Genomic DNA, 27,155 nt, shown 5'->3' with positions numbered 1-27,155 from the left:
AAGTTTCTTTGCCTCTCTGAGACTCAGTTTCTTGATCTGCAAAAGTAGGGGACAGCAACACCTAGTTTGCCAGGCTGATATAAAGATGAAAAATGACATAATTAAAAGGACACAAAGCAAGTACTCAAAAAAGGGTTGCTGTTATGATTACGGGCAGTATATTAATTAGGCACCTTCCTGAATAGCACTCCTTGGCTGATGATGAAGGAATTTCACCAACCAGTCTAGAATGTAAGATTTGCAGGGAGCTTGGGGAACAGGGTAAATCTGGGCCCTTGCTCTTCAAATTCACAGCCAGGGGCAGCGCCATGCAGCCCCTTTACAGTCACAGGCATGGGGTGACAGGGCCTCCCAAAGCCAGGCCAGGGGGACATCGAGCTCAAAGGCCAATGCTGCTGGGACAAACAAGACACTGGGTGGACTCACAGCAACTCAGGAGAACCCTGAAAAGGGTCCTCATACTAATAAAAGGTTCCTGAAATACATCAAAGGCAGGAAGATAGCTTGAGAATCCGGAGATACTTGATGGTACCACAGCAAAGAGCACAGGAGACCCATGAGCCAAATATTAGAGGCACTCGGAATTTTTCCCTTTTATCTTTACTACTGCAAAAATTATATATTCCAACTCTAAAATGTATGTTGAAGTACACAGGTCAGAAATCTTAGCTCCAGTGATGACTACTATCCCCTTTTCTTCTGCAAAAATTCTCTTATTCAATCAGCAAATATGACTCATGTACCTTCAAAATATCTCTCATATCTTTATTCTTTAAAAAAATATTTATTCAGCTCCCATGCAGGTTGCAACCTACAAAAACTTTGCAGACTGCTACTGGATGTATTAAGGACAGATGGTCTACTAACCAGAAAACTACTGTGTCAGGATATTTCAAATACAAAAAGTAGTAACAGCACCAAATGGGATGCTTTCACGTTGACATCATGTGTCTTAAACAGCCTAAGGTGGCAAGAGCTGATTTAGACCAAAAGGGATAGGAATTCATTTCTGACGGCAGCAATAAAACTGTCACATAAATGTTCTCCAAGGCCCAGTAATTCTCCATAGAGAATGGCAAGGGCTTCAGAAATGCCTCTGACCACACTGCCGAGATTTTGCCTGGTGATGCAGAGATGGTAGAGATCATGAACAAAGCTCGCCAGTTCTTCCTTTTACACATCATGATCATTTTGTCAAACAGATTTACAGAGAAGAGATGTCTATGACATCCAAAGGTTTCACATATGTGGTTCTAATGCACAAATCAAAATTCTGGATTTTAGAGAACAGATTAATGAGCTAGGCAGATATGGGTGGCTCATTTACTGGGTTCACAGGTACCTAACAAGCCTTCGAGAGCTCACCATCATTCATTCATTTTTTTTTTCTTAAGATGGAGTCTCACTCTGTCATCCAGGCTGGAGTGCAGTGGCGCCATCTTCACTCATTGCAACCTCTGTCTCCTGGGTTCAAGTGATTCTCCTGCCTCAGCCTTCTGCATAGCTGGGATTAAAGCGCCTGCCACCATGCCCAGCTAATTTTTGTATTTTTAGTAGAGATGGGGTTTCACCATGTTGGCAGGGCTAGTCTCGAACTGCTGTCGTCAGGTGATCTGCCCACCTTGGCCTCCCAATGTGCTGGGATTACAGGCATGAGCCACTGTGCCCTGCCTCACCATCATTCTTAATGATGCTCATGTAGCTCCTGCTGTTGCATTTTTCTGCTGGCAGCGCCCAGAGTCTACCTTCACTTGCCCATTCCTTTATTTCTTTACAGGCTTACTGAAAGTCACACATTGGCTTCCTCCTTGCCTTTCTAACACAGGTCAGGCCCTCACTGCTGCACTAGATTTCCACATTCCCTCAACATCCTATCTCTTTTCTACCAATAGTGTTATCTTTGTGAACCAGGCTTTGGTGCTATCATGTCTCTGCTCAGAAACCTGCTATAATATAGAAAGATGACATAGAGAACCATGAAAAGAAGGGGAAGACTGAGCTCTGGCACCCAGACATACCCAGTGGATAACAAGTCAGGTAAGACACAGAAACTGCCCAGGTATGGCCATTTGATATATAAACGCATCCTTACCTCTTGGTAAGAAATCAAAGCTAATGTGTCAATAAGGTCATGTTCTTTTGTTAACTCAGTCTGTGTGTCAGTTATCCTCCAATTGATGACAAGCCCAATTGTCACCCTCCTGGGTAGGCAGAATACATCACAGCCAACAATGTACAAAGGGTTAGGTTTTCTTTTTTTTTTTTTTAATTTCTTCATATGAGCTGTGGCTTTGTTGTACAAAGGGTTAGGTTTTAAAAAGCACTTGAGTCCAGCCTGGACAACATAAGGAGACACCGTCTCTAGAAAATATTTAAAAATTAGCCAGCCATGATGGAGCGCATCTGTGATCCTAGCTACTCAGGAGGCTGAGGTGGAAGGACTGCTTGAGCCTGAGACGCAGAGGTTGCAGTGTGCTGAAACTGTACGACCGCACTCCAGCCTAGTTGACAGAGCGAAGCTCTGCTGCAAAAATTAAAACAAAAAGCACCTGTGTTTTGGGGGACAGAGTGGAGGACTTTAATCCTTGGAGTCCAAGGGTAACCAACCTGGCTAACTGTCCTGACCGCTGTTCCCATGGGAATGACAGCTATTACATCTCCATTGAAATACGGTTAATTTGAGACCCAGAGAGGCATCACTCCTAATGGGCATAGAGAAAGCGCTTAAGGTTTGAAGTCAGACAGGGCTAAATTCAAACAGAGGCTCTGCCATCTATTAGTTTTGGATCTTGGAATTCTCTTAAGCCTCATTTTCTAGATGAAGCTTCAAAAACCAATACCAACAGAATGGTGAGGATTAAAAAAGATAAACTATATGAAAAGCAACCAGCAGAGTGCAGGCACTCCGGATTTCTATCTTGCCTGGCCTGATGATGCTACCAGCAAGAGTTGACCTGCAATCAGGATTTCAAGAGCCTTAGCCCTGGCTTTGAAGCAGAGTGAGCTGGGGAACCCGAAAAAAAGATACTGATGCTAAGAGGCTACCACAAATCAGTAGAAACAGAATCTCTGGAGGTGGAGCCTACCTATCTGTACAGAAACTGAACTAGTAAGGCAATTCAGGAATCAGAAATACTTATCCCTAGAAAGCTAAATTGGCGAACCTAGGCAAGTAATGGCAGCTTGTGCCTGTAATCCCAGCACTTTGGGAGGCTGGGGCAGGCAGATTACTTGAGGTCAGGGGTTTGAGACCAGCCTAGCCAACAGGGCAAAACCCTGTCTGTACTAAAAAAAGAAGAAAAAAAAAAGTAGCCGGGGGTCATGGTGCATGCCTGTAATCCCAGCTTCTCAGGAGGCTGAGGCAGGAGAATCACTTGAACCCAGGAAGCAGAGGTTGTGGTGAACCGAGATTGTGCCACTGCACTCCAGCCTGGGTGACAGAGTAAGACTCTGTCTCCAAAAAAAAAAAAAAAAGTTAAATTAGTGAACACAACTCACGGTAGATAAAATTAGCATCTATAGGCCGGGCATGGTGGCTCACACCTGTAATCCCAGCACTTTGGGCAGCTGAGGCAGGTGGATCACTTCAGGTCAGGAATTCGAGACCAGCCTGGCCAACATGGTGAGACACTGTCTCTACTAAAAATACAAAAAATCAGCTCGGTGTGGTGGTGGGTACCTGTAATCCCAGCTACTTGGGGGGCTGAGGGAGGAGAATCCCTTGAACCCCAGGGCGGAGGTTGCAGTGAGCCGAGATAGCACCAGCGCACTCCAGTCTGAGCGACAGGGCAAGATTCTGTCTCAAAAAAAATGAGCATCTACAGAAGCCACTCTTCCTGATTTGTCTGCCAGTGTGCTGAGGAGGAAGTAGGAAATATCCAAGGTCAACTGCAGGTGTTTATTCCTGAGTAGAAGTTAGCCTAATAGATGTCAGGGCTTAGCAGGATAGAGTGTGGGTTAGCGAACGGGGGTTGACCTATGGCAGAGACAGGACAGGAAAGTGAACAGCAGAGATGAGGGGTTTTCTCTAAGCAAAAAAACTGTTCTGCAGACTAGAGCAATACCCTTAGTTCACGTGTTCACATCTGCTATCTGGAGGTGTGAGTGCCGTGAGCTGATAACACTAGAGAATACGATCATCCCTTCACTCAGAATTCAGCCCTCTATCTAGCCTTCTGGTGGTAATCTTAGCTCCCATCATGGACTGTATTCCAGGGCAAATACTCAGCTGTCCACAGAAAGAATTCTCCCTAGGAAATAATGAATTGGGGTCTGATTCATACTTCCTTGTGAGTTTGATGGCGAGTCAGTCTACCAAGGCTGCTCAACTCTAGCTGTTTTGACGAATCAAGTTTGTAGTTGGGTCAAGCTCAGTACCTATGCTTCCATGGAGCCCTGTGGTTGAGAAAGCAAGGTGTCTCCTTCTTTGATGTCTTGTAAAATGCAATTTGTTACACTCATTTCTAGTCTCGAAATGGTTAGGTGCCAGTCCATCCTGTCATTGTATCCACTGCGTTGGAAAACATGAGTAAGACTGAGAGGAAACTAGAAATGCCTCCTCTGTGGGCTGCATTATGCCATCTGAAGTGTCCTTTACATAAAGTCACTCCAGGGACATTGGGAGGTGAAAGTCTAAAAGAATACCACAGAAATTAGGTCATCATTCATTTTCTATTTCCTAATTAAATGACACCAAAGATTCCTAGTCTTTCCAGCCATGCCAGAATCCCTTAGCATGAGGAGCAGGCTTTTCTTCCAGCCTCCAAGAAAATGGATTTTTGTTTGTTTATTTTCTGCTCACAAACACATTTAGAAACGCAGCATTCAACTCAGCCCCTAACAGATGGAACACGTGCCTCATCTGGTGTCAGGGGCTACAAAGTTGGCCTTTCCACCCAGAACAGGATTTCCCTGCCTTTCCTTCTGTCTAGCATTATGTGGAAGATTTCCAAAACCAGGAAGACCTCAGAGGTCATCTGGTCATTCAATTCCTTTGCAGGTGAAAAAAACCAAGGCCCAGACAAGAGTGAGGCATGCTGCCCAGGGTCAGGTGAGCATGAACCACGGCATGTCAGAGGTGTCCAATCTGCTTTCTCAAAGAAGACAAACACAGCCCTGGTGCAGGAAAGAATCAACTCAAGAGGTCAGGCTCTTGCCCTCCGTGACTGGGTGGTGATGTCTACGCCCCTGGAATGTCCCACCTAAGAGGGGTGTTTTTGCTTGCTTGGGGGCTTTGATCACAGGACAGTCTGACAATGTGATGTATGTTAGGGGCTTTGGGACATACCATCACAATTCTGACCTCGAACTGGAAACTAAAGGCATTTGCACAAGCCTTTCACAGCAGCTGGAAACACGGTGAGCCAGGCAGGTGGTGCGTGATCAAGTGTGTGATCAGAGTATTGTCACACCTCATACGGGTAGAAGGTAGCACTGCCAGTGACTCCACAGGGAGAGGACAACTGGAAGCTCCACCTCTGGACCCTCCCAGACCTCGCCCTTGGCTTCTCTTTTGTCTGGCTCTAACTTGTGTCCTTTTGTCAGAATAAAACTGTAATCCTAAGTGTGGGGCTTTTCTGAGTTTTGTGAGTTGTTCTAGTGAATTATTGAACCTGATGGGGCAGTGAGAACCCATGAATGGATGAGGGTGGCCTGGGGAGCTCTGAATACACAACTGATGTCTGCAGGGAGGGCAGTCGACTGGAGGCCTGTGCCCTTAACCTGAAGTTTGCCCCAACTCCAGGCAGCTCCTGAACGAAAGCACATCTCCTAAATTAAAGCACAGCCATTGCAACAGAAATCCTTGGGAGCAGGTCCTTGAAGTCTTTGCCACCTGAACAGCTGGAAACAAGGATCTGGAAGTGGGCACCCATCCTGCTTCAGTGCAGGTGGACCTTGCAGTGGGAGGTGAAGGGAGACACATGGGCTGCGGAAGACTGAGGCGGGTTCCAGACCGGCAAGCTCATGCAACAAGACCATCCCCATCCTGCTCATCTCAGTACATACCCAGAAGAGGGAAAATGTGAGGCAGGAGAAAGGGCAAAGGACTCCATTAGAAAACTCATCCTGGACCCTGATTCAATTCCTTTTAAGAAAACACCTCCTGCCTCTCTAGCAGCTGATGACCTCCGCTTAGTGTCAAACAGAAGCATCTTCTATTAAGCAATCAAATACATGACCCAGGTGCTCCTCCTCATACAATTTAACTTGCATCTGCATCTAATCAAGTCATTAGCTATAACCTTAAATTTGTAGAGAATCCAGTTGAAGGAGTAAGTATAGTGACACCAAAAAGAAGCAATTAGGGCTGGGAGCGGTGGCTCAAGCCTGTAATCCCAGCACTTTGGGAGGCCGAGGCGGGTGGATCACAAGGTTAAGAGATCAAGACCATCCTGGTCAACATGGTGAAACCCCGTCTCTACTAAAACTACAAAAAATTAGCTGGGCATGGTGGCGCGTGCCTGTAATCCCAGCTACTCAGGAGGCTGAGGCAGGAGAATTGCCTGAACCCGGAGGCGGAGGTTGCGGTGAGCCGAGATTGCGCCATTGCACTCTAGCCTGGGTAACAAGAGCGAAACTCCGTCTCAAAAAAAAAAAAAAGAAGCAATTAGACAAATGTAAATGATGTCTGTAGGAAAAGTAGTTTGGTCTCTTCAAAGTCAGTGTCATGAAAAAAATAGTAGTAACAGAGGAACTATGGTAGGATAAAAATAAATTTATGATTCATAACCAAATGCATTCAGCATTACTTGATTTGCATAAACCAGCAAAAAAGGACATTTGCCACAATTAAAGAAGGTTAATAGAAGTTTTTAGATGATGTTGAAAAAGTACTATTAATTATTTAGTTATGATAATGGACTTGGGATTAGTAAGAAAATATTTCAATTTTTCAGAGATGCATGTGGAAATATTTAGGGGTAAAATGTCATGAAGTCTATATTTATCTTTAAATACCTCAGATATATATTTACCTTGAAATGCTTCAGTGCTCACGTTTTGCAATATTGACTTTGGAATTATGTAAATGTTTTACATAATTATGAAAACAAAATTAAAAATGCTAAACAACTAAAAATGAAAATGAAATAAATGAACCCAACTGTAGGTCAGGTTGACACAGAAAAGGATTATTTTAAGTGACTTTTATGAAACCCAGTATTTTGACTGTAAATATTGGGCATTTGGACAAAAAAAAAAAAAAGAAATTTTAAAATAAATTCAGTATTGCTACTAATAATAGTGGTATTGTTATTTTAAAAGCATTAACAAACTTAGTCTATCTATCTAAAATGTATAAAATGCAATGCAAACAATTGCTAATGTAATCAGGAACTAAGATTTTTCAGCATAAGAGAAATAGGATACAAAAATTAAAATCAAAGAAAAACTGAAATCTTCTAAATTAACTGGAAACAATTTTTCCATTTCATTTTTCTCTTAAAAAACTCATATTCCCTAGCTTTGTCCTTTCAGAAAACTACAGGCACTAACAACAGCGCAGTGAGCATTCTTGGTGCCCAGTTTACCGGTCTTTTAACACCATTTCCCATTAAACTGAACCAAGGCCCAGAAGGGCACGGTGGTTTACACCTGTAATCCCAGCACTTTGGGAAGCTGAGGTGGGTGGATCGCTTGAGGTCAGGAATTCAAGACCAGCCCAGCCAACATGGGGAAACCCTGTCTTTATTAAAAATGCAAAAGAATCAGCCAGGCATGGTAGCACATGCCTGTAATCCCAGCCACTCAGAAGAATCACTTGAACCCAGGAGGTAGAGGTTGTGGTGAGCTGAGATCACACTACTACATTCCAGCCTGGGTGGCAGAGTGAGACTTGGTCTCAAAAAGAAAAAGAAAAGGAAACAGAAAAGAACCAAGGCCCCTGGAGAAAGAGTGGATTCTACATCTTGCATAGGACATACACAATATACAGGAAATACACAAGATGAGCTGCAAAGTCTTAAAGAAGGAAACTGAGCCTACTGGGGTCATGTCCAAAGGACATTAAGAGCTAAGATAAAAGAAAGTCACAGTTCAACAATAAGATCATTCTAGCCTTGAAAAGTATAACTGCAGTGTAGTTAAACAGGTACAATATTAAAAATCCACTAGTTTGGAATAATACTGAAAATGAATCACATTAGCTTGGGAGACTACTAGGGTGACAGTTGATTGTACTGAAAATAGGTGCGTAATGGCAATGAATCCAGTGTGTTTTTTTCTACATATCTTGAAGATAATCCTTGAGCAAGAATCCAGTGTTTTGTCTAATTTTCCCATATATTTTTATTTTAAGGTGACCAAATAAAAGAACTAATAAATGCAGAAAAATGACAGAATTAGATAAAAAATATTTTTCAACCACTAATTAGACAATGGCTCTGAAATGATTTATAACAGATGGGTTCACTGACAACCCGGACACACGAAGAAAGAGCAACAGGCAGGAAGTGCACGGCATCACTGATAAAGCTATTTTTGCCAAAAATGGAATCAGAGTCTGATCAAGCTTTTAGGTCTAACTATTAATTTACAAAAAGTGTAGGAACAGTGGAATACTAAAGCAACATCACTGGATACAATTAGGCAATGCCAGAGTGTAGCAAGACCTACAGGACAAAAACCTTTTTTTTTTTAATTGCATTTTAGGTTTTGGGGTACATTTGAAGAACATGCAAGATAGTTGCATAGGTACACACATGGCAGTGTGATTTGCTGCCTTCCTCCCCTTCACCTATATCTGGCATTTCTCCCCATGCTATCTCTCCCCAACTCCCCACCCTCCACTGGGGTCTGTTGGGGGGAAATAGGGGAAAACTTTTTTTTTTTTTAAACAAACCCAAGAAAACAAAAAGAGGAAGGGAAAATAGTTATAAGACCGAAGAGACGTTGCAACCAGGTGCAGTATGTGGACCTTGTTTGGTTACTAAATAAAAACTATGAGAAAGAATCTGTAAGAAAAGCATGGAATTGGAATACTGATAATATTGGATACTATAAAAGAATTCTTCATGTTTAAGGTGTGGTAAGAATGATTTCTTAGAGGCACATATTAATTACAGACAAATAAAGGGGATATTTAGATTTGCTTTTCTTTTTTTTAAGACAGGCTGTTTGTCCAGCCTGGCTAGAGTGCATTGGTTCAAGTATAGCTCACCGTAACCTCAAACTCCTGGGCTAATGCAATCCTCCTGCCTCAGCCTCCCTAGACTGACTATAGGTGTGTACCACCACACCCAGCTAATTAAAATTTTTTTTTATGGAGACGTGGCTTGCTATGTTGTCTAGGCTGGTCTCCAGTTCCTGGCCTCAAGTGACTCTTCTGTCCTATGGCTTCCCAAAGTGCCAGGATTATATGTAATCTTTTCTTGACCTTGGAAATGAATCCACTGCCATGCCCTGCCAGATTTGCTTTAAGTAATCAAGTGGGACAGAATGGGAGGACCAAATAAAACGGAATTGGCCATATATTGGTAACTGTGCAAAATAGATAATAGACATAGAGGGACACCTACTATTCTTTCTCACTTTGTGTATATTTGTAACTATCCATAATAAAAGGTTTTCAAAAATCTCTCAGGCAAATTAAAAAAGATGAACACAAATATGTATGAAAAATGTAAAATGTCAAATTCTAGCTGATGAGCATATGGATGCTTATACTTTCTAGTGTTTGAAAATATTCACAATAAAAATACAAAGGAAAAGAAAATATTTACAATAGTAAGCAGACATTTTTTTCCTTGAGATGGAGTCTTACTCTGTCCTCCAGGCTGGATTGCAGTCGTGTGATCTTGGCTCACTGCAGCTTCTGCCTCCTGGGTTCAACCAATTCTCATGGCTCAGCCTCTCAGTAGCTGGGACTACAGGCAGTACCACTATGCCTGGCTAATTTTTTATTTTTGGTAGAGATGGGGTTTCACCAAGTTGCCCAGGATGGTCTTGAAATCCTGACTTCAAGTGATCTGCCTGTCTCGGCTTCCCAAAGTGCGGGATTACAGATGTGAGCCTTATTTATTTATTTATTTATTTATTTTAAACAGGGTCTTGCTCTGTTACCCAGGCTGAAATGCAGTTGCATAACCTCAGCTCATTGCAGCCTTGATTTCCATGGCTCAAGTGATCCTCCCCACTCAGCCTCCCCTGTAGCTGGGACTACAGGCACATGACACCAGGTACCTGGCTAATTTTTGTTTTTTTTTGTAAAGATGGGATTTTGCCATGTTGCCCAGGCTGGTCTCGAACTCCGGGGCTTACAGAAATGAGCTGCCCCATATGGCGTTAGTAAGCAGAGTTTTATTATTTTTTTCAAGACAGAGTCTCACTCTGTCACCCAGGCTGGAGTGCAGTGGCACAATCTTGGCTCACTGCAACCTCCGTCTCCCAGGCTTAAGGGATTCTCCAGCCTCAGCCTCTCTAGTATCTGGGATTATAGGCGTGTGTCACCATGCTCAGCTAATTTTTGTAAGTAAGCAGAATTTTAAAAGCACTTAAGCCAGGGGTGTCCACTCTTTTGGCTTCCCTGGGCCACATCGGAAGAAGAAGAATTGTCCTGGGCCACACATGAAATGTACTAATACAAATCATAGCTGAAGAGCTTTAAAGAATTGCAAAGAAGTCTCATAATGTTTTAAGAAAGTTTACAAGGCCGGGCGCGGTGGCTCAAGCCTGTAATCCTAGCACTTTGGGAGGCCGAGGCGGGTGGATCACGAGGTCAAGAGATCGAGACCATCCTGGTCAAAATGGTGAAACCCCGTCTCTACTAAAACAAAAAAAATTAGCTGGGCATGGTGGAGCGTGCCTGTAATCCCAGCTACTCAGGAGGCTGAGGCAGGAGAATTGCCTGAACCCAGGAGGCGGAGGTTGCGGTGAGCCGAGATCGTGCCATTGCACTCCAGCCTGGGTAACAAGAGCAAAATTCTGTCTCAAAAAAAAAAAAAAAAAAGTTTACAAATTTGTGTTGGGCCACAATGCAAGCTGTCCTAGCCTGCAGGTTGAACAGGCTTGACTTAAACCCAGCCAGGATTCAGAGCCATGTCAGACTAGAGGGATTATGAAACATGTCTACAGGCTCCTCATGCTGGCAGTTACCAGTAATCTACCCCTGCATTCCATACAAATGACAGAGTTCATGAAAAATATTCAAATATGAATTACTAAATTATGAACGGAAAGAAAAAACAGGGACCTAGAGAAAAGGATTCCATCTGACTAAACAGCGAAAACCTATTTATTATACTTACTGCAACCCCACAGAAGCTCAAAAGTTTTCTGATCTGCAGCTCTATTGCACAGAGTTATAAATAAACCAAGATAAAGCAGCTAACCTGCTTGTTACTCAAACACATTAACCAGATTCTGACATCAGTAGCTGTCGCAAAACCACTGCTTATCGACCGAGATCCATGGTCACGGCATAGTCTCATATCCTTTTTGCCCACTGATAAGAATCTTTTTCATACCTGATGATGACGCACTGGTTCTCTCTGTCAATGATCATGTTTCTGTACATATTATCTGCAAGGGCGTAGATATGTGGTGGGTTTTCATACTGTGCCTAGAAAAGCAAAAAATAATAATAACACATAAATAAGAAGAAAATAAAAAAATAAAAACAAAATCATGGTCAGATAGGCAACACATTTCTTTCCCTGAATTTGGAAATGAATTCAAGCACGATAGTTCCACTTCCTATAATTACATCTTAAAGGTTGCATGATGCAAGAATTCATAAAATTTCCTAGGTCATCAAGAGTTACACCCTCACAAAATTAAGATGGAATTTACGAGTCTTCCGTAGGCACACGCATGATTCAGCCTTCCGGATGTGCCCTGCGTCTTCAGACACTCCAACACCCTACCCTTCCACCCATAAACACCTCTGCAGTTGACAGTCCATTTCTAAATGTTTCTGTAGACACTTGGGCAACAGGTCTTAGGAGAGGCCTGCCACACACCTAGATCTGACATCCACCAGAATTCCAAATTCCTATGTAATTTTTTCTAAGAGGCCACGTTGTAGATTCTGGAGCCTCAGAAGGAATTAGGTTAGATTATCTATGGATCAGGAAAAACACTTAAAACTTTCCATAAGAAGAGGGCAAGGAGGTGTGGTTCTTTAAAGGGATAAGCCAGTTTGTTTCATCTCTACTGGAAACAAAAAATTCCTAAAATCCTACCACACTAAGATATTCTCCTGGGTTTGTGATTTCATCTAATAGGATATCTTAGCTATGCACAAATATCAAACTAAATACATTTCCCATGCTTAATAAATTATCAGGCTGACTTCAGCCCTGCTTTATTCAATTTCTTGACATGCACCTTCATCACAACCTCAAAAATGACTAAAAAGAGAAATACTTTCTTGGGTATATATGGGGAAAGAACACTCCCAGCCTGTAATCACTCCAAGCTACTTGGTAGGCTGAGGCAGAAGAGTCATGTAAATCCTAGGACTTGGAGTCTAGTCTCTACAAAAAATTTTTTTAATTAGCTGGGTGTGGTAGCACTCGCCTGCAGTCCTAGCTACCTGGGAGCCTTAGGCCGAAGGATAGCTTGAATCCAGGAGTTGGAGGATGCAGTGAGCTACAACTGTGGGAATAATGGCGTCCAAGCTGCAAGTCTCACAATGTAAATGATGGATGGGAAAACAATTTGACAAGGTAGAGTGATACACAAAGGTAAAGCTTAACTTACTTAACCCATTTTATTGTGAAATGACTTACTATAGAAAAGGGGTCCTGGCTAGAAGTTGTTGCTCACTGCCGTGTTCTGGAAGATGAGAGTTTGATGGGGAGGGGTTAGGACAAGGGGACTTTGTATCCAACACCCAGCGTTCTTCCCAAGTTGTGGGCAGGGGGCTCTTAGGGGGAAGTACCCAGTGAGCGCTGCAAGCTATGCCTAGACCTGGTAGACGAAAGAATCCTACGCAGGAACCAGAACATGTTATCTCTGCCTTAACCTTATGGTCAGAACTGGATGTCTGTAGGGGACCTCAGGATATGGATTTAGACGAACTTCTAGTCCATACTGCTTGTGCAGGATTATTATAATTATAATTTAACAGAGTTTAATTGAGCAGAGAATGACTCGTGCATGTGGCCGCCCTGGAACAAGAAAAGGTTCAGAGAGTCTCCAGTGCTGCCATATGCTGTAAGGTTTAGGGGCAGAAAAAGGAAAGTCATGTACAGAAAATGGAAGCGAGGGCTGGCCCTGGCTCACACCTGTAATCTCAGCACTTTGGGAGGCCCAAGTGAAAGGACTGCTTGAGGTCAGGAGTCTGAGATCAGCCAGGCCAACGTGGCAAAACCCCATCTCTACTAAAAATACAAAAATTAGCCAGGCATGGTGGCGCATGCCTGTAATCCCGGCTACTCAGGACGCTGAGGCAGGAAAACTCCCTGAACCTAGGAGGTGGAGGTTGCAGTGAGCTGAGACCGCACCACTGCATTCCAACCGGGGTGAAAGAATGAGAGTCTTCCTCGTTAAAAAAAAAAAAAAAAAAAAAAAAAAAAAAAAAAATGGAAGTGAGGTACAGAAACAGCCAGATTAGTTACACTTCGGAGTTTGCCTTATTTGAACACAGTTTGAATTGCTGGCCACCTTTGATTGCCCAAAACTCAGTGATTAGCAGAAGAGTAGATTATAGTTTGTTTATACATCTGGATAGGCTACAGTTCACTGTGTACAGAGAAACATTTAGGGCTGGGCGTGGTGGCTCATGCCTGTAATCCCAGCACTTTCGGAGGGCAAGGCCAGAGGATCACTTGAGCCCAGCAGTTTCAGATCAACCTGGGTAATATACTAAGACCTTCTCTCCACAACAGAGACAAAATTAGCTAGACATGGTGGCGTGCGCCTGTAGTCCCAGCTACTTGCTCGGGAAGCTGAGGTTGGGGGATGACTTGAGCTCTGGAGGTAGAGACTGCAGTGAGCCAAGATCATGCCACTGCACTTCCGCATGGGTGACAGAGACCTTGTTTCAAAAGAAAAAAGAAAAGTAAAAAACATTTAGACTAAACTTAAAATATGTAAGGAGGCAGCTTTACGCTAAACTTAATTTAACAATTCCCCTCTTGCACTTTTTTTGCTTTTAAATAGAGATGCGGTCTCACCACGTTGCTCAGGCTGGTCTTGAACTCCTGGGCTCAAGCGGTCCTCCCACCCTGGTCTCCTAATATGCTGCGATTACAGGCGTGAGCCACCATGCCCAGTCCAATTTCCCACTTTTGGTCATCTTCTCAATTTTCAGATATTGACCAAAACTTTAGGCACTAATGTCACTCTGTCACCATTGTAAAGATGTACTTACTTGTTCTTGAATATCATTGAGAAATAGCAGAACAATGGGGTTTGTAAAATGGGAAGAAAGACTATAGGTTACTTTTTGTAAGCGTTAAAGTAGAGGGGACCTCCTCCTGCTGGCATCTCCTGGTCTGTTTCTTTAAAGTTTTGATTATGTCATATTTAACATGAGTGACCCATGTTGGTTTGGTCTGGTCTATTAGGGGTTAGTGCATGAGCTTAGTCCAAAACAACGGCCTCTCATAATTTTGTTAAAAATTCTCCTCTTGGGAGGCTGAGGCAGAAAACTGCTTGAACCTGGGAGGTGGAGGTTGCAGTCAGTTTAGAAAGAACCACTGCACTACTGCCTGGGCAACAGAGCGACATTCCGTCTTAAAAAAAAAAAAAAAAAAATCCCCTTTTTAGGTCAGGTTCTCACTAGGTGAGACTGTCACCAAAACTTTAAGCCTTAGGGTCCCTCTCAGTTACCATTATTTTGGGGTTCTGGTCTCAAGTGCACAATTATCTTTAATGACTCTGAAAATTAGAAAGTAGAGGACTGTAAGAAAGACAAGAAGATGGAAAATGGAAGGAACAAGGGTGGCGAGAAAGCTATGGGCAATGGGGAAAGGCATGGGCAAGTCATTGCCCAGTAAGGCTTCGACACAGCTGAACTGTCATACTTGACCTTTGCATGTCACTCTATATTTTCCAAACTGGTTTCCCATCTGTGGACTTATTGAACCACTCAGCTATCTATGAGAAAACTAGAGTAGGCATTTCCTCTCCCTGATTCTTCTCTTCCCTGAGACTCTCCAAGTCATCAGGACCTGACTTCAACTCCTAGTTCCACCACTTAGCAGATTTTAGTACTTCACTTCTCTGAGCCTCAGTTTCCTCATCTGTGAAATGGAGATAGACACTATAACACAGCCAGCATCCAGGGCTGTTTCATTCTTGTTGCAAGTATAACATAGTATATGGCACTCAGTAAATACCAGTTTTACAATAATCTGTTACCATTAGCAGTAAAATTAAGCATAGTTTTTAGAAATAATACATTTCTTTAAAGAGAACACTTCAAAAGATAAATAGTTTAAAAGGGATGTGTATATGGCAACCCTTTTCAGAAAACTGGAGAGAAACACACATGCACCGCACTTCTATCTACAGCGTCTTGGCTGACACTGAGGACGCCGAGCCAGCTCTGTGCGCCTGCTGATCGGTGCACTAGGGCAGGGCCAGCCTCTGCTGACAGTGTTTCCCTTGTGCTGGGCTCCCATAAAGGCAGCATTATCACAGGTCTTTCGCGTGGCAGCCTCCTTCGGCTCCAGCGACCAGCACCATTCATCTGGCAACAATGGGGTGGGCTTTTGCTCCGGGTAAATTGCCTTCCACTTCAACTGATGAATTTGTGTGGGCTCTCTTTTGTTTGCTTTTTAGGGGTCAGGATTAATGAATGCTCTTGTGCTTCTGCTGCAAAGAGGGAAGGAAAACGAAAGAAAAAGATGCAGAGATGGGGAGGCCTGGGGAAGTGATGAACCAAAGAAGAAAATATATTAAGGAGAATTACAGCTTCCATTTTTACAACACAACCGAAATGGCTATGGAGCCGATTGTGAATAGGGACCAGGATCAAATTAATAAATGAAGTAACACAAGATTCATTTTTCACGTTCAAGTCATAGTTATAGTTTAACAATAGTTCTGATTCTGCAAATCAGTACCCATAGCTCTATTTTTTTTTTTTTTTTAACCTATAACCGATTTTTATTCCTTAGAGTTTTGTGTCATATGTGGAAGGAGGAAGATCCCTAAGCTGTAGGTCCAACAGCCCATTTACTCATTTTTTATGCAAATAAGGCTCAAATACTAGACACTCCTAAGTTTTGAGCTGTGCTCTAAAAAGGAGATCATTGGTCAGGCATGTAATCATTGGGTCATGCCTGTAATCCCAGCACTTTGGGAGGCCACGGCAGGTACATCACCCAAGGTTAGGAGTTCGAGACCATCCTGACCAACATGGTAAAACTCCTTCTCTACTAAAAATACAAAATTAGCTGGGCCTAGTGGCACATGCCTGTAATCTCGGCTACTCGAGAGGCTGAGGAGGAGAATCGTTTGAACCAGGGAGGCGGAGGTTGCAGTGAGCCGAGATTGTGCCCTTGCACTCCAGCCTGGGCAGCAAGAGCGAAACTCCATCTCAAAAAAAAAAAAAAAAAAATTAATTAAAATTAACAAATAAAAATAAAAAGCAGATCATTAAAATAAACAATGTCACTTAAGTTTTCCCAATAAGTAATACAGGATAAAAAAAAAAAAAAAAGTGTAAAAGTACTACTAACTTCAAGAAAAACAATATCCGCATCATAAAAACCCTAAATAAGGAAGTAATTTATGTGACATGTAACTTACCGCTCCTTGGTACATTTCAATTTCCTTGTCTCCAAAATATGGCATCTGCTTGAAAGGGTTGACTGAGATTAATACGGATCCTATGTATGTCTGAATTTAAACTCAGTTAAGGTCCATCATTAATCGTCATAGCTACACATTTTTCAAATTAATAATCAGACGTTATCAAGAATTCGTAATGACTATTCAAGTGGAAAGCTTGTGTACTTGTTTTCTAAAAGATTACAAATAAAGACAAAAGGAATCATCCAACTAGCATAGGCTTTGTTCCTCCTCAGGAAGACTAATGAATTTAATTATCAAGCTACTACAAAATGAAATCATTATTTTAAATGATTAAAGCACATTCTTTCAAGATTGGTAACATGTACAGCAAGGAGAAAAGAAAGCAAAGCAAAAATGGCCAAAGAGTGAAAAAAGCAGTTACCAGTCCTCCCCTCAAAAGATATGCACTTTTTCCTTTGAACTTTCGTATCTGTTAGGTACCCTAAAAGCACATTCATCAGCCAGGCTCGGTGGCTCACGCCTGTAATCCCAGAACATTGGGAGACCAAGGTGAGCAGATCATTTGAGGTCACGAGTTCAAGACCAGCCTTGCTCACATAGTGAAACCCCATCTCTACTAAAAATACAAAAATTAGTGGGGCATGGTAGCGCACACCTGTAATCCCAGCTACTCTACTCAGGGGGCTGAGGCAGAAGAATCGCTTGAACCTGAGAGGCGGAGATTGCAGTGAGCAGACAACTCGTCCCTACACTCTAGCCTGGGTGACATAGCGAGACTCTGTCTCAGAAAAAAAAATTCATCTACTCATTTAGCAAATACAGGGATACAAGATGAGCTAACAGCTCTGTTCTCCAGAAGGTTAGAGGACTTAAAAGGCATCAATAAGGTAATTTCCTGGCCAGGAACAGCGGCTCATGCCTGTAATCCTGGCATGTTAGGAGGCTGAGGCGGGTGGATGGCTTTAGGCCAGGAGTTTGAGGCCAGCCTGGGCAACACAGTGAAACTCCATCTCTAAAAAACAACAACAAAAATAAAAAATATTAGCTGGGCATGAGGGCATGTGCCCGTAGTCCCAGCTACCTGGGAGGCTGAGGCAGGAGTATCGCTTGCGGCCAGGAGGTAGAGGTTGCAGAGAGCCTATATCAGAGGTTACAGCAAGCCAAGATCACGTCACTGCATTCCAGCCTGGATGACAGAGAAAGACCGTGTCTCAGAACAACAGAAATAATCATAAATAAGGTAGTTTTCAGAGAAGAAAATTATAAACCCACCTACATCAGGTTTAGGTAAAGAAAGTATTATTTCTGCTTGGGGAATCCAAGAAGGCCTCTCAGAGAGGCTATATTTACCCTGGGCCTTAAAATTTTAACACAACATATTTTGATGTGCCAAAATAAATCAAGACTTACGATCACACGAAAAATATTTCCATTTATTCATTCAACTATCAACTAATTTGAATTGGGTGCTTACTTAACATGCCAGGCACTGTTTTAGATGTTCAGGATATGACAGTGGACAAAATAAACAGAACAGAAAAAACTCCTTGACTTCATGGAGGAAAAAAAAAAATGAAAAAAACACCACACATTCAAAGCTGTTTCTTTCAATGATCGATTAAGGTGTTTGGAAATTTTACAAATAAATTGTTAAACAGAAAGTTATTTGCAAATATATAGCTTCAGATAAAGACTTAAAACTACGAGATTGCCTCCCACAGGTGGAAATTTTTATATTTACATATTAAGACTTGTGTAGCACAAAAACCAGCCCAGGTGTTGAGTCAGATGGGCTGGTGCTGATAGAGATAAAACAGGACCTACGTAACAGCCTCACTATAATTAAATGAAATAATTATAAAATGCTCAGCACTGTGTCTGAGCAAAGCACGTAGTAGTGGCTTTTCCCTTAATATCCTCTAAGGTGCATGTTTTATCATGGTAATATCTGAAATTATGATGGATCTTTCAAGTGTGGCTCCTTAACATGAGAGGCGCTGTTTCAGAGGCAATGGTTTGTTAGTTTCTATTAGACACAGTGTTGTTATTATTACTGAATATAAGTCAATGTGAGATGGATATTATCAGATACTTTTTTTTTTTTTTTTTGAGGCGGAGTTTCGCTCTTGTTACCCAGGCTGGAGTGCAATGGCGCAATCTCGGCTCACCGCAACCTCCACCTACTGGGTTCAGGCAATTCTCCTGCCTCAGCCTCCCGAGTAGCTGGGATTACAGGCACGCGCCACCATGCCCAGCTAATTTTTTGTATTTATAGTAGAGACGGGGTTTCACCATGTTGACCAGGATGGTCTTGATCTCTTGACCTCGTGATCCACCCGCCTCGGCCTCCCAAAGTGCTGGGATTACAGGTGTGAGCCACGGCGCCCGGCCCAGATACTTTTTTTAAAGAAAATATTTTAAATTATTGTGTATATAAAAAGGAGAGCATGCAGGATTACTTGATTGTGATTTTACTACTCTTTGTCACTGGCAAGAAAGATCTTCAGACTTTAAAGGGTTGAACATGAATTGCTATTAGGGAAGATGAGATGATTTTAAGACCAATCCAGCAGTGTCCAGTTCTGGTCTAGGGGCAGGCCACAGAGCTGAGACAAAATGCTGATGAGACAGTAAGCCATGACTGAAAATTACTGAAGAGTTATGGAAGTGGGGCCATGGAAAATGTATTCCCAATAGCCAAAGTCAGATGAGGCCAATGATAGATTAGTGGCTTGCTTTGTTTGAGGTAAAATGTAGGACACAAAAATGTACTGTTAAAATTATCAAGCAGGTAAGATGTCCATGATGCCACAGCCAAGACTCAATAAGGGGGCATAAAATTAATCCAACACATCTACACTTACATCTTAACACCGAATAACAACCCTATTTTACTTCAGGCTGACTATGCCTTATCCAAAATGCTTTTTTCAGATTTTGGAACGTTTGCATTACACTCACTGGTTCAGCATCCCTAACCCAAAAATCCAAAATCTGAAATGCTCTGATGAGCATCAAGTCAATTACCAAAACATTTCAAACTTTGCAGCATTTCAAATTTGGAATTTTCAGAGTAAGTTTACTTAACCTGTACAGGCAAACTAAGGCATGGAGAAATTTTAAAAGTTGCTTAAGGTCACAAACTATCAGTGGCAGTGCTATGATTCAAACTCAAGCACTCTGGATCCCGAGCCCATATTCTTAATCAACAAGCTACAATGTCTAAGATAAGCAGGTACTGTTGTGTTAATGTTATTATTCTTGGTAGCCAGATTTAGCAAATAAAAATACAGTATGCCTAGTTAAATTGGAAAGTCTTTCAAACAAGAATATTTTTTAAGTATTCTTCCTATGTCCCAATTAAGTATGTTCCCCAATAACATTCAGTACATACTTATAGTGAAAAGTACCTTGTTTATTGGAAATGCAAATTTAATCAGCACTCCTGAATTTTATACGGCAACCTTAAACTGGAAGTTTAATGCAGAGTGAATGGGGGACTGAATTGGATAGCTTTAGGTCCTCTTCTAAGTTAGATTCTGTGATGCTTTGCATACTCAAAAACCTACTTCCCTTAGGTGGATTTTTCAAGTACCTTTTCAAATGGTAAGGACCTAATCAAAACTGAATGAATGAGCTGTGTGTGGTGCCTCCAGCCTGTAGTCCTAGCACTTTGGGAGGATGAGGTTGGTGGATCCCTTGAGCTCAGGAGTTTAAAACTAGCCTGGGCAATCTAGTGAGACCTCATCTCTACAAAATTTTTTTAAAAACTAGCCAGGTATGTTGGTGTGTGCCTGTAGTCCCAGCTACTCGGGAGGCTGAGGTGGGAGGATTGCTTAAGCCCAGCAGGTCGAGGTTGCAGTGAGTCGTGATCATGCCACAGCACTCCAGCCTGGGCAACAGAGCCAAACAATTAACGAATGAGGTAATAATGATTCTTATCATAAACTCAATTTTTAAGAAATACAACCATCTTCACTTCAGAAGAGGAGGATGGTTATTTCACGTCTACATCCAACCCCAGGGAAAAACAAACAGGAAAATAAGCTCATTCCATGGAGGAGGGTACTCCTTCCCTCAGTTTTAAAGGGAATGTGGTTGTTGCCACCTTATCCTAGATAAATTGATTACTGCACACAAAGAATAAAGGGCTGCCCTCAGGACATCAGCCAAAGGTACCACCTCCCACCAATCCCTTGGTTACCCAATAAATATGAATTCAGTTGCATATGAGCTCCTAAAGTAACTAACACTTTAAAAACTGTTAATCTGCTACATAAAGAGATAGATACCTCATAAACTCTTGATTTTTCACTAAGTAGGTTACATATATTCTGATAAGGGCCTGGTTAGGGAGACATTAAAAAAAAATTCTTTTTCTTAGAGGAGAAAAAAAAGACAACAAAAGAAAAAAAAATCAAAAACGAACAAAAAAATACTTCCTTTGGACTATTCTAAGCCAATCCTGAATCAATGACTACGGCTGGAATGAAATGAAGAGGGAAATCTGTATCTGCTCCCTATATTTATCAGTAGGGTTCCTTTTTTTTTTTATTTTTAAAGATGAGGTTTCACCATATTGATCAGGCTGGTCTTGAACTCCTGACCTCAGGTGATCCACCCACCTCAGCCTCCCAAAGTGCTGGGATTACAGGTGTGAGCCACCGTGCCCAGCTATAAGTAGGTTTCTTGAGGGTAATATTATTTGAGAAGATACCTAAAAAGTAAAGTTTGGTTTAAAATGGTTGTTTCTGTTCGGGTGCTATAATCACAACACTGTGGGAGGCCAAGCAGGATGAGTGCTTGAGCCCAGGAGTTCGAGACCAGCCTAGGCAATATAGTGAGAGCCCGTCTCTCAAAAAAAAAAAAAAAAAAATTTGTGAAGCATGGTGGTCTGGACATGTAGTTCCTGCTACTTGGGAGGTTGAGGTGGGCGGATCACTTACACCTAACAGGGCAAGGCTGCAGTGAGCTGTAATTGTGCCATTGCTCTCCAGTCTAGGTGACAGAGCAAATAAAATAAATACAATGAAATGGCTGTTTGTACAGAAAAACTAAACAAGAAAAACTGAGACAAGAGAATTTAATTTAAACAAAATAAACACCTTGTAGTTATTTCAGGTGAGAGTTTGAATACTTGTTTATCTAAACAATTTTCACCTTTTCCACTTTGCTATGCCTGCAGAGGCCTCAGCTATTTTCCAGAGATCTGTGCTCTCCTGCTGGTTTGGGAACTCCAGGTAATTCCAACAATGCTCACTCCCACTCCCTATTACATAATTCAGGTGTGCCTCTGGGAAAAGCCATTCCGATCTTTGTCCCTACCCACATAATCTTTGGTGGTGAAGGTGTGGCCTAGGGTTAATTTTCAAAATGCCTGAAGATATGAAGCTATGACACCAAAAAGCAGGAAAAAAATAAAGCAAATGCCAATTATTTAAAAGACTCCTGGAGACAGAAGGGACCCAAGATATCTTTAATTGACGGGTTCCTGAATGCCTGTCTGTGGATCTACAAGTTTTCATTGATCTGCAGCAGGAATGAAAAAAAACAAGAACACACTAAATTTTTCATGAAGCTTAATTTATCAATATAAAGAAACTGTCCTTTATTCTTAATTATTTCCTCCCTACGTTTTGGTGTAAAAATATTCTTTCTTCTATGAAATGTGATGGTAGTACAACTTTCAAATGTTTGTTTTTAATAGGCTTATTAGGCAATGCTAAGACTCAAACTTTTAAAATCTATTTTAATAGTCAGTGAATTTCCCAAAACCACCTACACTGGTCAAGTGGACTTCCCCAAGTTCATCACTGAGGTGGCACAGGGAGGTAAGGTGACTTGCCCAGAGTCACGTGGAGAAGGGGTGGGCTGGAACTTGAGGCTTTGGCTCCAGCCCAGTGTCTGTCGTGCTATATAGCACGCTGTCCCTCCAGTGAATTGGATGCCTGGGGCCAGACCTCACTCGGAACAACTACGCCGCTTTGAACTCTAGTGAGTCTGGCACAAATGCCTGGACTCCTAATTCAAGGATTAAAAATGCCAAACACACTTGAGTGCGGTCTTTGGATTACAACAAGCTTGGAGAAAGTTGGACCTAATGAGCATGGAGGACTTTGCATCGGAACTCTTTTCGTCAGTCAAGTGGCCAGAAATGCTCTCTCCCCACGCACAATAGAGAACACTGTAATGTTTTCCTCATATAGCTTACAATGTAATTGTAAGAAGTGTGGCAACATTAATGACAAACAGATGGCAAATTAAGTCTTCTTTGTCATAGGACAAATAACTTAAGAATATGGAGTTTTATTGGTAAACAATGTCAGCATTTTCTAAGCGGATTTTTATTTTTCCTAATGCAGAAAAAAATGTGCATTCAGCCTGAATGCATTAGCAATTGATTGCTCCAAATGCTGACCTTCAATACAAGACAACGTGCTGGAATTAGATCTAGAAGGGATAAAGTGAGCAATTTTATAACTTAATGCGAAATCAAGTCTCTTCTTGTCTTAATTAAACATAGGAGAGGAAAAAAACCCAACTCTTATTTATAGTAATGCCATTCTATTATAATATTCCCTTAACACTGAAGTGTTAAAGGATGCTTTTATCATTTAGCAGAGCAAGATCTGCAGCTATACTCCTCAATTATTTCATAAACATCCATCAAGCTTCCTCAAAGCCGAAAGCTACTCTGCGGTAATGACAGAAAGCACACTTATGCTGGGCTTTCCATATATTGAGTGGGTAGAGAGTTCTAAAACATAAAATCATTAGTGGTCAAGTAACTCATTTCCTTGGTAGAACACACGATTAGTCAGTCATCGATTCAAAGGCGCATAAACAGCCCTCTCTGTGCTAGTCATTTAAAAACTCTGTCGTCTGAATTTAAAAAGCAAGTCTTAAAAGTCAACAAACTGTCAAGGAATTAATAATACAATGCACCATGCCAAAAATTATACAGGAAACCAAGAAATACATGAGGCAGGATGATGCCATTTGGGTTAAAATTAGCAAGAAAGCACATATATATGTATGGCCATATGTGGTTAAACTGAAAGCTCTACACCAAGACATTAATAAGAACTAACCTTTGGTGATGGGTTCTGGGTGACTTTGGTATTTTCCTTTTTGCTTGACTCCATGTTATGAGCCATGGTAAATGACTGTGTATTGCTTTAAAGGGTTTTTATGTATTGCTTTTTGAAGAAGATATATAAGACACAGTCCCTGCTTCTGGTATTTTGGGAGTCAACAATCCTGATGGGGAGGAGTGAGGGAGACTGGACTTAGGAGGGACTGACTACAGACATCATTTGTTTCTTTTCTTACCCAGCTTATCAAAAGCCATATTTTCATATTTACAATGCAGTAAGTTGAGCCGAGATTCCACGAACATTCCAAAATGGAATTTGTTCAACTACTAACACTCAGTGGAAATGAAGACTTCTATAGGCTTGTCAATCCTCCATTTATAATGGTTTCTGTGGCAAAATGCATTTTAATTTCCAATACATAACTTTACAGTTGAATTTTTGGAAAATTATTCAGAAATATGGGAAGCACTTAATGCTTGCCTTGGTGTACAGAAATAATAACTCAGGCTTACTGCTTACTTGCTGCATACTTTATTTCATTTCACCCTACAACAGCCTCGTGGGAGATTTTATTATTACTCCCATTTTACAGATATGGAAACCAAAGCACAGAGATCACAAAACTTATTAAGGTCAATAATATGCAAAGCAAAGTTTGAAGCCAGACAGTCCAGGTCCACATCCTGCCACCCAGCTCCTTCTAATCAATTACCTGCCAGTTTTCATGTGCTGTGGGTGTGGCACATAACAGTGATTAAAATGTTTTGATGGTGATAAGTCCAGATAAGGTAAACATATGTCAGTATTAAGACCAAATAAAATAAAAACTCACAACTGAACATAACTGCTTTCGTATAAGTAAATTAAAGGAAGCCCTGCACAGGTATGTGGAGCAAAAGTCAATAGATTTTTTTCTGCAAAGGGCCAGAAAGCAAATATTTGAGATTTTGCAGAGTCTGTTACAACTACTTAGCTCTACTACTGTAGTGTGAAAACAACCAGAGACAATCACTAAACAAATGAGCATGGTCGTGTTTGAACAAAACTGCTGTTAAAACAATGCTGGTGGGAAGATTTTGTCAGCCATAGGTCGCCACCCTGATCCACAAGTTATATAAGTAAATAATAATGTAATGCGTATTTCAAAATTGCTGAGCGTAGATTTTACATGTTTACACCACACACAATAAGTATGTGAAGTGATGGGTATGTTAATTAGCTTGATTTTATTATTCCAAAATGCATATACATATTAAAACATCACATTGTTGGGCAGGGTGGCTCACACCTATAGTCCTAGCACTTCACAAGGCCTAGGCAGGTGGATTGCTTGAGCTCAGGAGTTTGAGACCAGCCTGAACAACATGATGAAACCCTATCTCTGCAAAAAATACAAAAAATTAGCCAGGCATCATGGTATGTGCCTATAGTCTAGCTACTCGGGAGCTAGACTGAGGTGGGAAGATCACCTGTGCCCAGGAAGCAGAGGTTGCAGTGAGCTGGGATCATGCCACTGCACTCCAGCCTGGGTGACAGAGGGAGACCCTGTCTTAAAAAAATAAATTAAAAATAACATTATATCCCATGACTGTATATGATTACTCTGTTATTTAAAAAAAAATAACTTTGGAAGGCCAAGGAGGGCGGATCATGAGGTCAGGAGATCGAGACCATCCTGGCTTACATGGTGAAATCCCACCTCTAAAAAAGTAAAAATAAAATTAAATAATAAAAATAAAATAAATTTACTTGTTTGTTTATTTATTTATTTATTTTGAGATGGAGTCTTGCTCTGTCTCCCAGGCTGTAGTGCAGTGGCACGATCTTGGCTCACTACAACCTCTGCCTCCCAGGCTCAAGCAATTCTCCTGCTTCAGCCTCCCAAGTAACTGGGATTACAGGCATACTCCACCATACCCCACTAATTTTGCATTTTTAGTAGAGATGGGGTTTCATCATGTTGGCCAGCCTGGTCTCAAACTCCTGACCTCAAGTGACCCACCTGCCTCAGTCTCCCAAAGTGCTGTAAAAATAAAATAAATTTTTAAAATGATGCTATTATAATGTAGCCAATAAATCCAACTACATCTGTTAATCCTTGAAAGCAGAGGTTTAACTACACAGATATTGATACAATTCCCTTATAGTAAATAGGGAACAGCAGAGTACTGGTCAGAATGGTGCAAATGCTTTGGAATAATGCTGTTAATTATTTAATAGTATTGTTTGCTAAATACCTGTTAAGTTGAACCCCCTCTACTTACCAGCGATGGGATAGGCAGCCCCTGCAAAAGTTATTATTGCATAGGTTCCAGGGCTTTTAGCAATAGTCAAACAAGCAGTCTAAGTAATCATAGTATGCCACTGATGTGAAAACTATTCCTCCCCAAGCTTTTTGGGTTAAATTTCTAAGATGCATATTCCATCAGTGGCAAAGACTCCACTTTTTAATAGGTCATCCATGACACCATACTTTTGGAAGACACCGCCAGCATCAAAGGTAAACTTTTTGGCACTATTACACAGACTTAACACAGGGCTTTGCATGTCCAAGACCAACTCTCACAATCGTTTCACTAGTGTATCTTTACATAGGTGCATCAAACAAAACTCTTCCATCCTATAGGAACTTAAGCAAATATCACAGCTCCCTGTTGATAACAACGTCAACACATATTTGAATCAAATTTCCATTCTGCAGTTTTTAAAGCTCTATAAAAAATGACATCTGGCAATCTAAAATTAATACATAAAGAACAACTCAAGAATGTCAGGCATTCTCAACAGTCGATCTTCACTTCTCACATTTCCTTTAGTATACATTAAAATGCAGAAAAACTGGCAAAAATTTTAAGCCTTTTAAGTCCAGACTTAAATGCCTCTGCTTTGTAATCAGGACGCATTATTGGTAAAACTCTTTGCAAACCAGGACTTCTCCTAGGAAGAGCAGAGGTTTTAGATACCACGTGCATGACTAGAGCATGTCAAAGGGACAATATTATGGATTAAAACAGATAAATACTGGCTGCATCTTTACTTTGTGAAATGCCAGGAGAATAATCTGGCACCATCTTTGCCCTTTGCACAGCCAGAACTCAGCGATATAAACATACAAAACCTCATTCTGAAATCCTGAAAATGATGTGCGCACACAGCATCCATCCAGACTTTCAGATGGTTCTTTTCTCAAGCCAAGAATAAAGCCCCAAGTTCAATTTTTATTTTTTATAATAGAGACAGGGTCTCCCCGCATTGCCCAGGATGGTCTGGAACTCCTGGGCTCAAGCAATCCTCCTGCCTCAGCCTCCCAGAGTGCTGGGATTGCACAGGTGAGCCACTGCACCCAGCATA

At 41.5% G+C, this 27,155-nt stretch overlaps 1 protein-coding gene and 1 long non-coding RNA gene across 2 annotated transcripts in view; both read right to left on the bottom strand.

Annotated features, from left to right (window-relative positions):
* MYO1E (myosin IE) overlaps positions 1-27,155 on the bottom strand; it is a 232,332-nt gene that overhangs the window by 105,059 nt on the left and 100,118 nt on the right. The window contains exons 3-4 of the mRNA XM_032297293.1: positions 16,702-16,791; positions 11,463-11,557 (exon numbers count right to left, since the gene is read on the bottom strand). Of these exons, the coding sequence (XP_032153184.1) occupies positions 11,463-11,557; positions 16,702-16,791 (185 nt within the window). The remainder of the gene's footprint in view (positions 1-11,462; positions 11,558-16,701; positions 16,792-27,155) is intronic.
* On the bottom strand, positions 5,818-7,644 carry LOC116564305. Its single transcript, XR_004274838.1, has 2 exons — positions 6,614-7,644; positions 5,818-6,307 (listed from the first exon to the last, which is right to left on the bottom strand). It is a non-coding gene; the product is annotated as an uncharacterized LOC116564305 (long non-coding RNA).

The sequence above is a fragment of the Sapajus apella genome, unplaced genomic scaffold (assembly GCF_009761245.1).
Source record: "Sapajus apella isolate SASKATOON/1434 unplaced genomic scaffold, GSC_monkey_1.0 scaffold37, whole genome shotgun sequence".
NCBI lineage: Eukaryota > Metazoa > Chordata > Mammalia > Primates > Cebidae > Sapajus > Sapajus apella.
The sequence above is the reverse complement of the archived record's forward strand: the minus strand, read 5'-3'. Positions and strand labels throughout refer to the sequence as shown.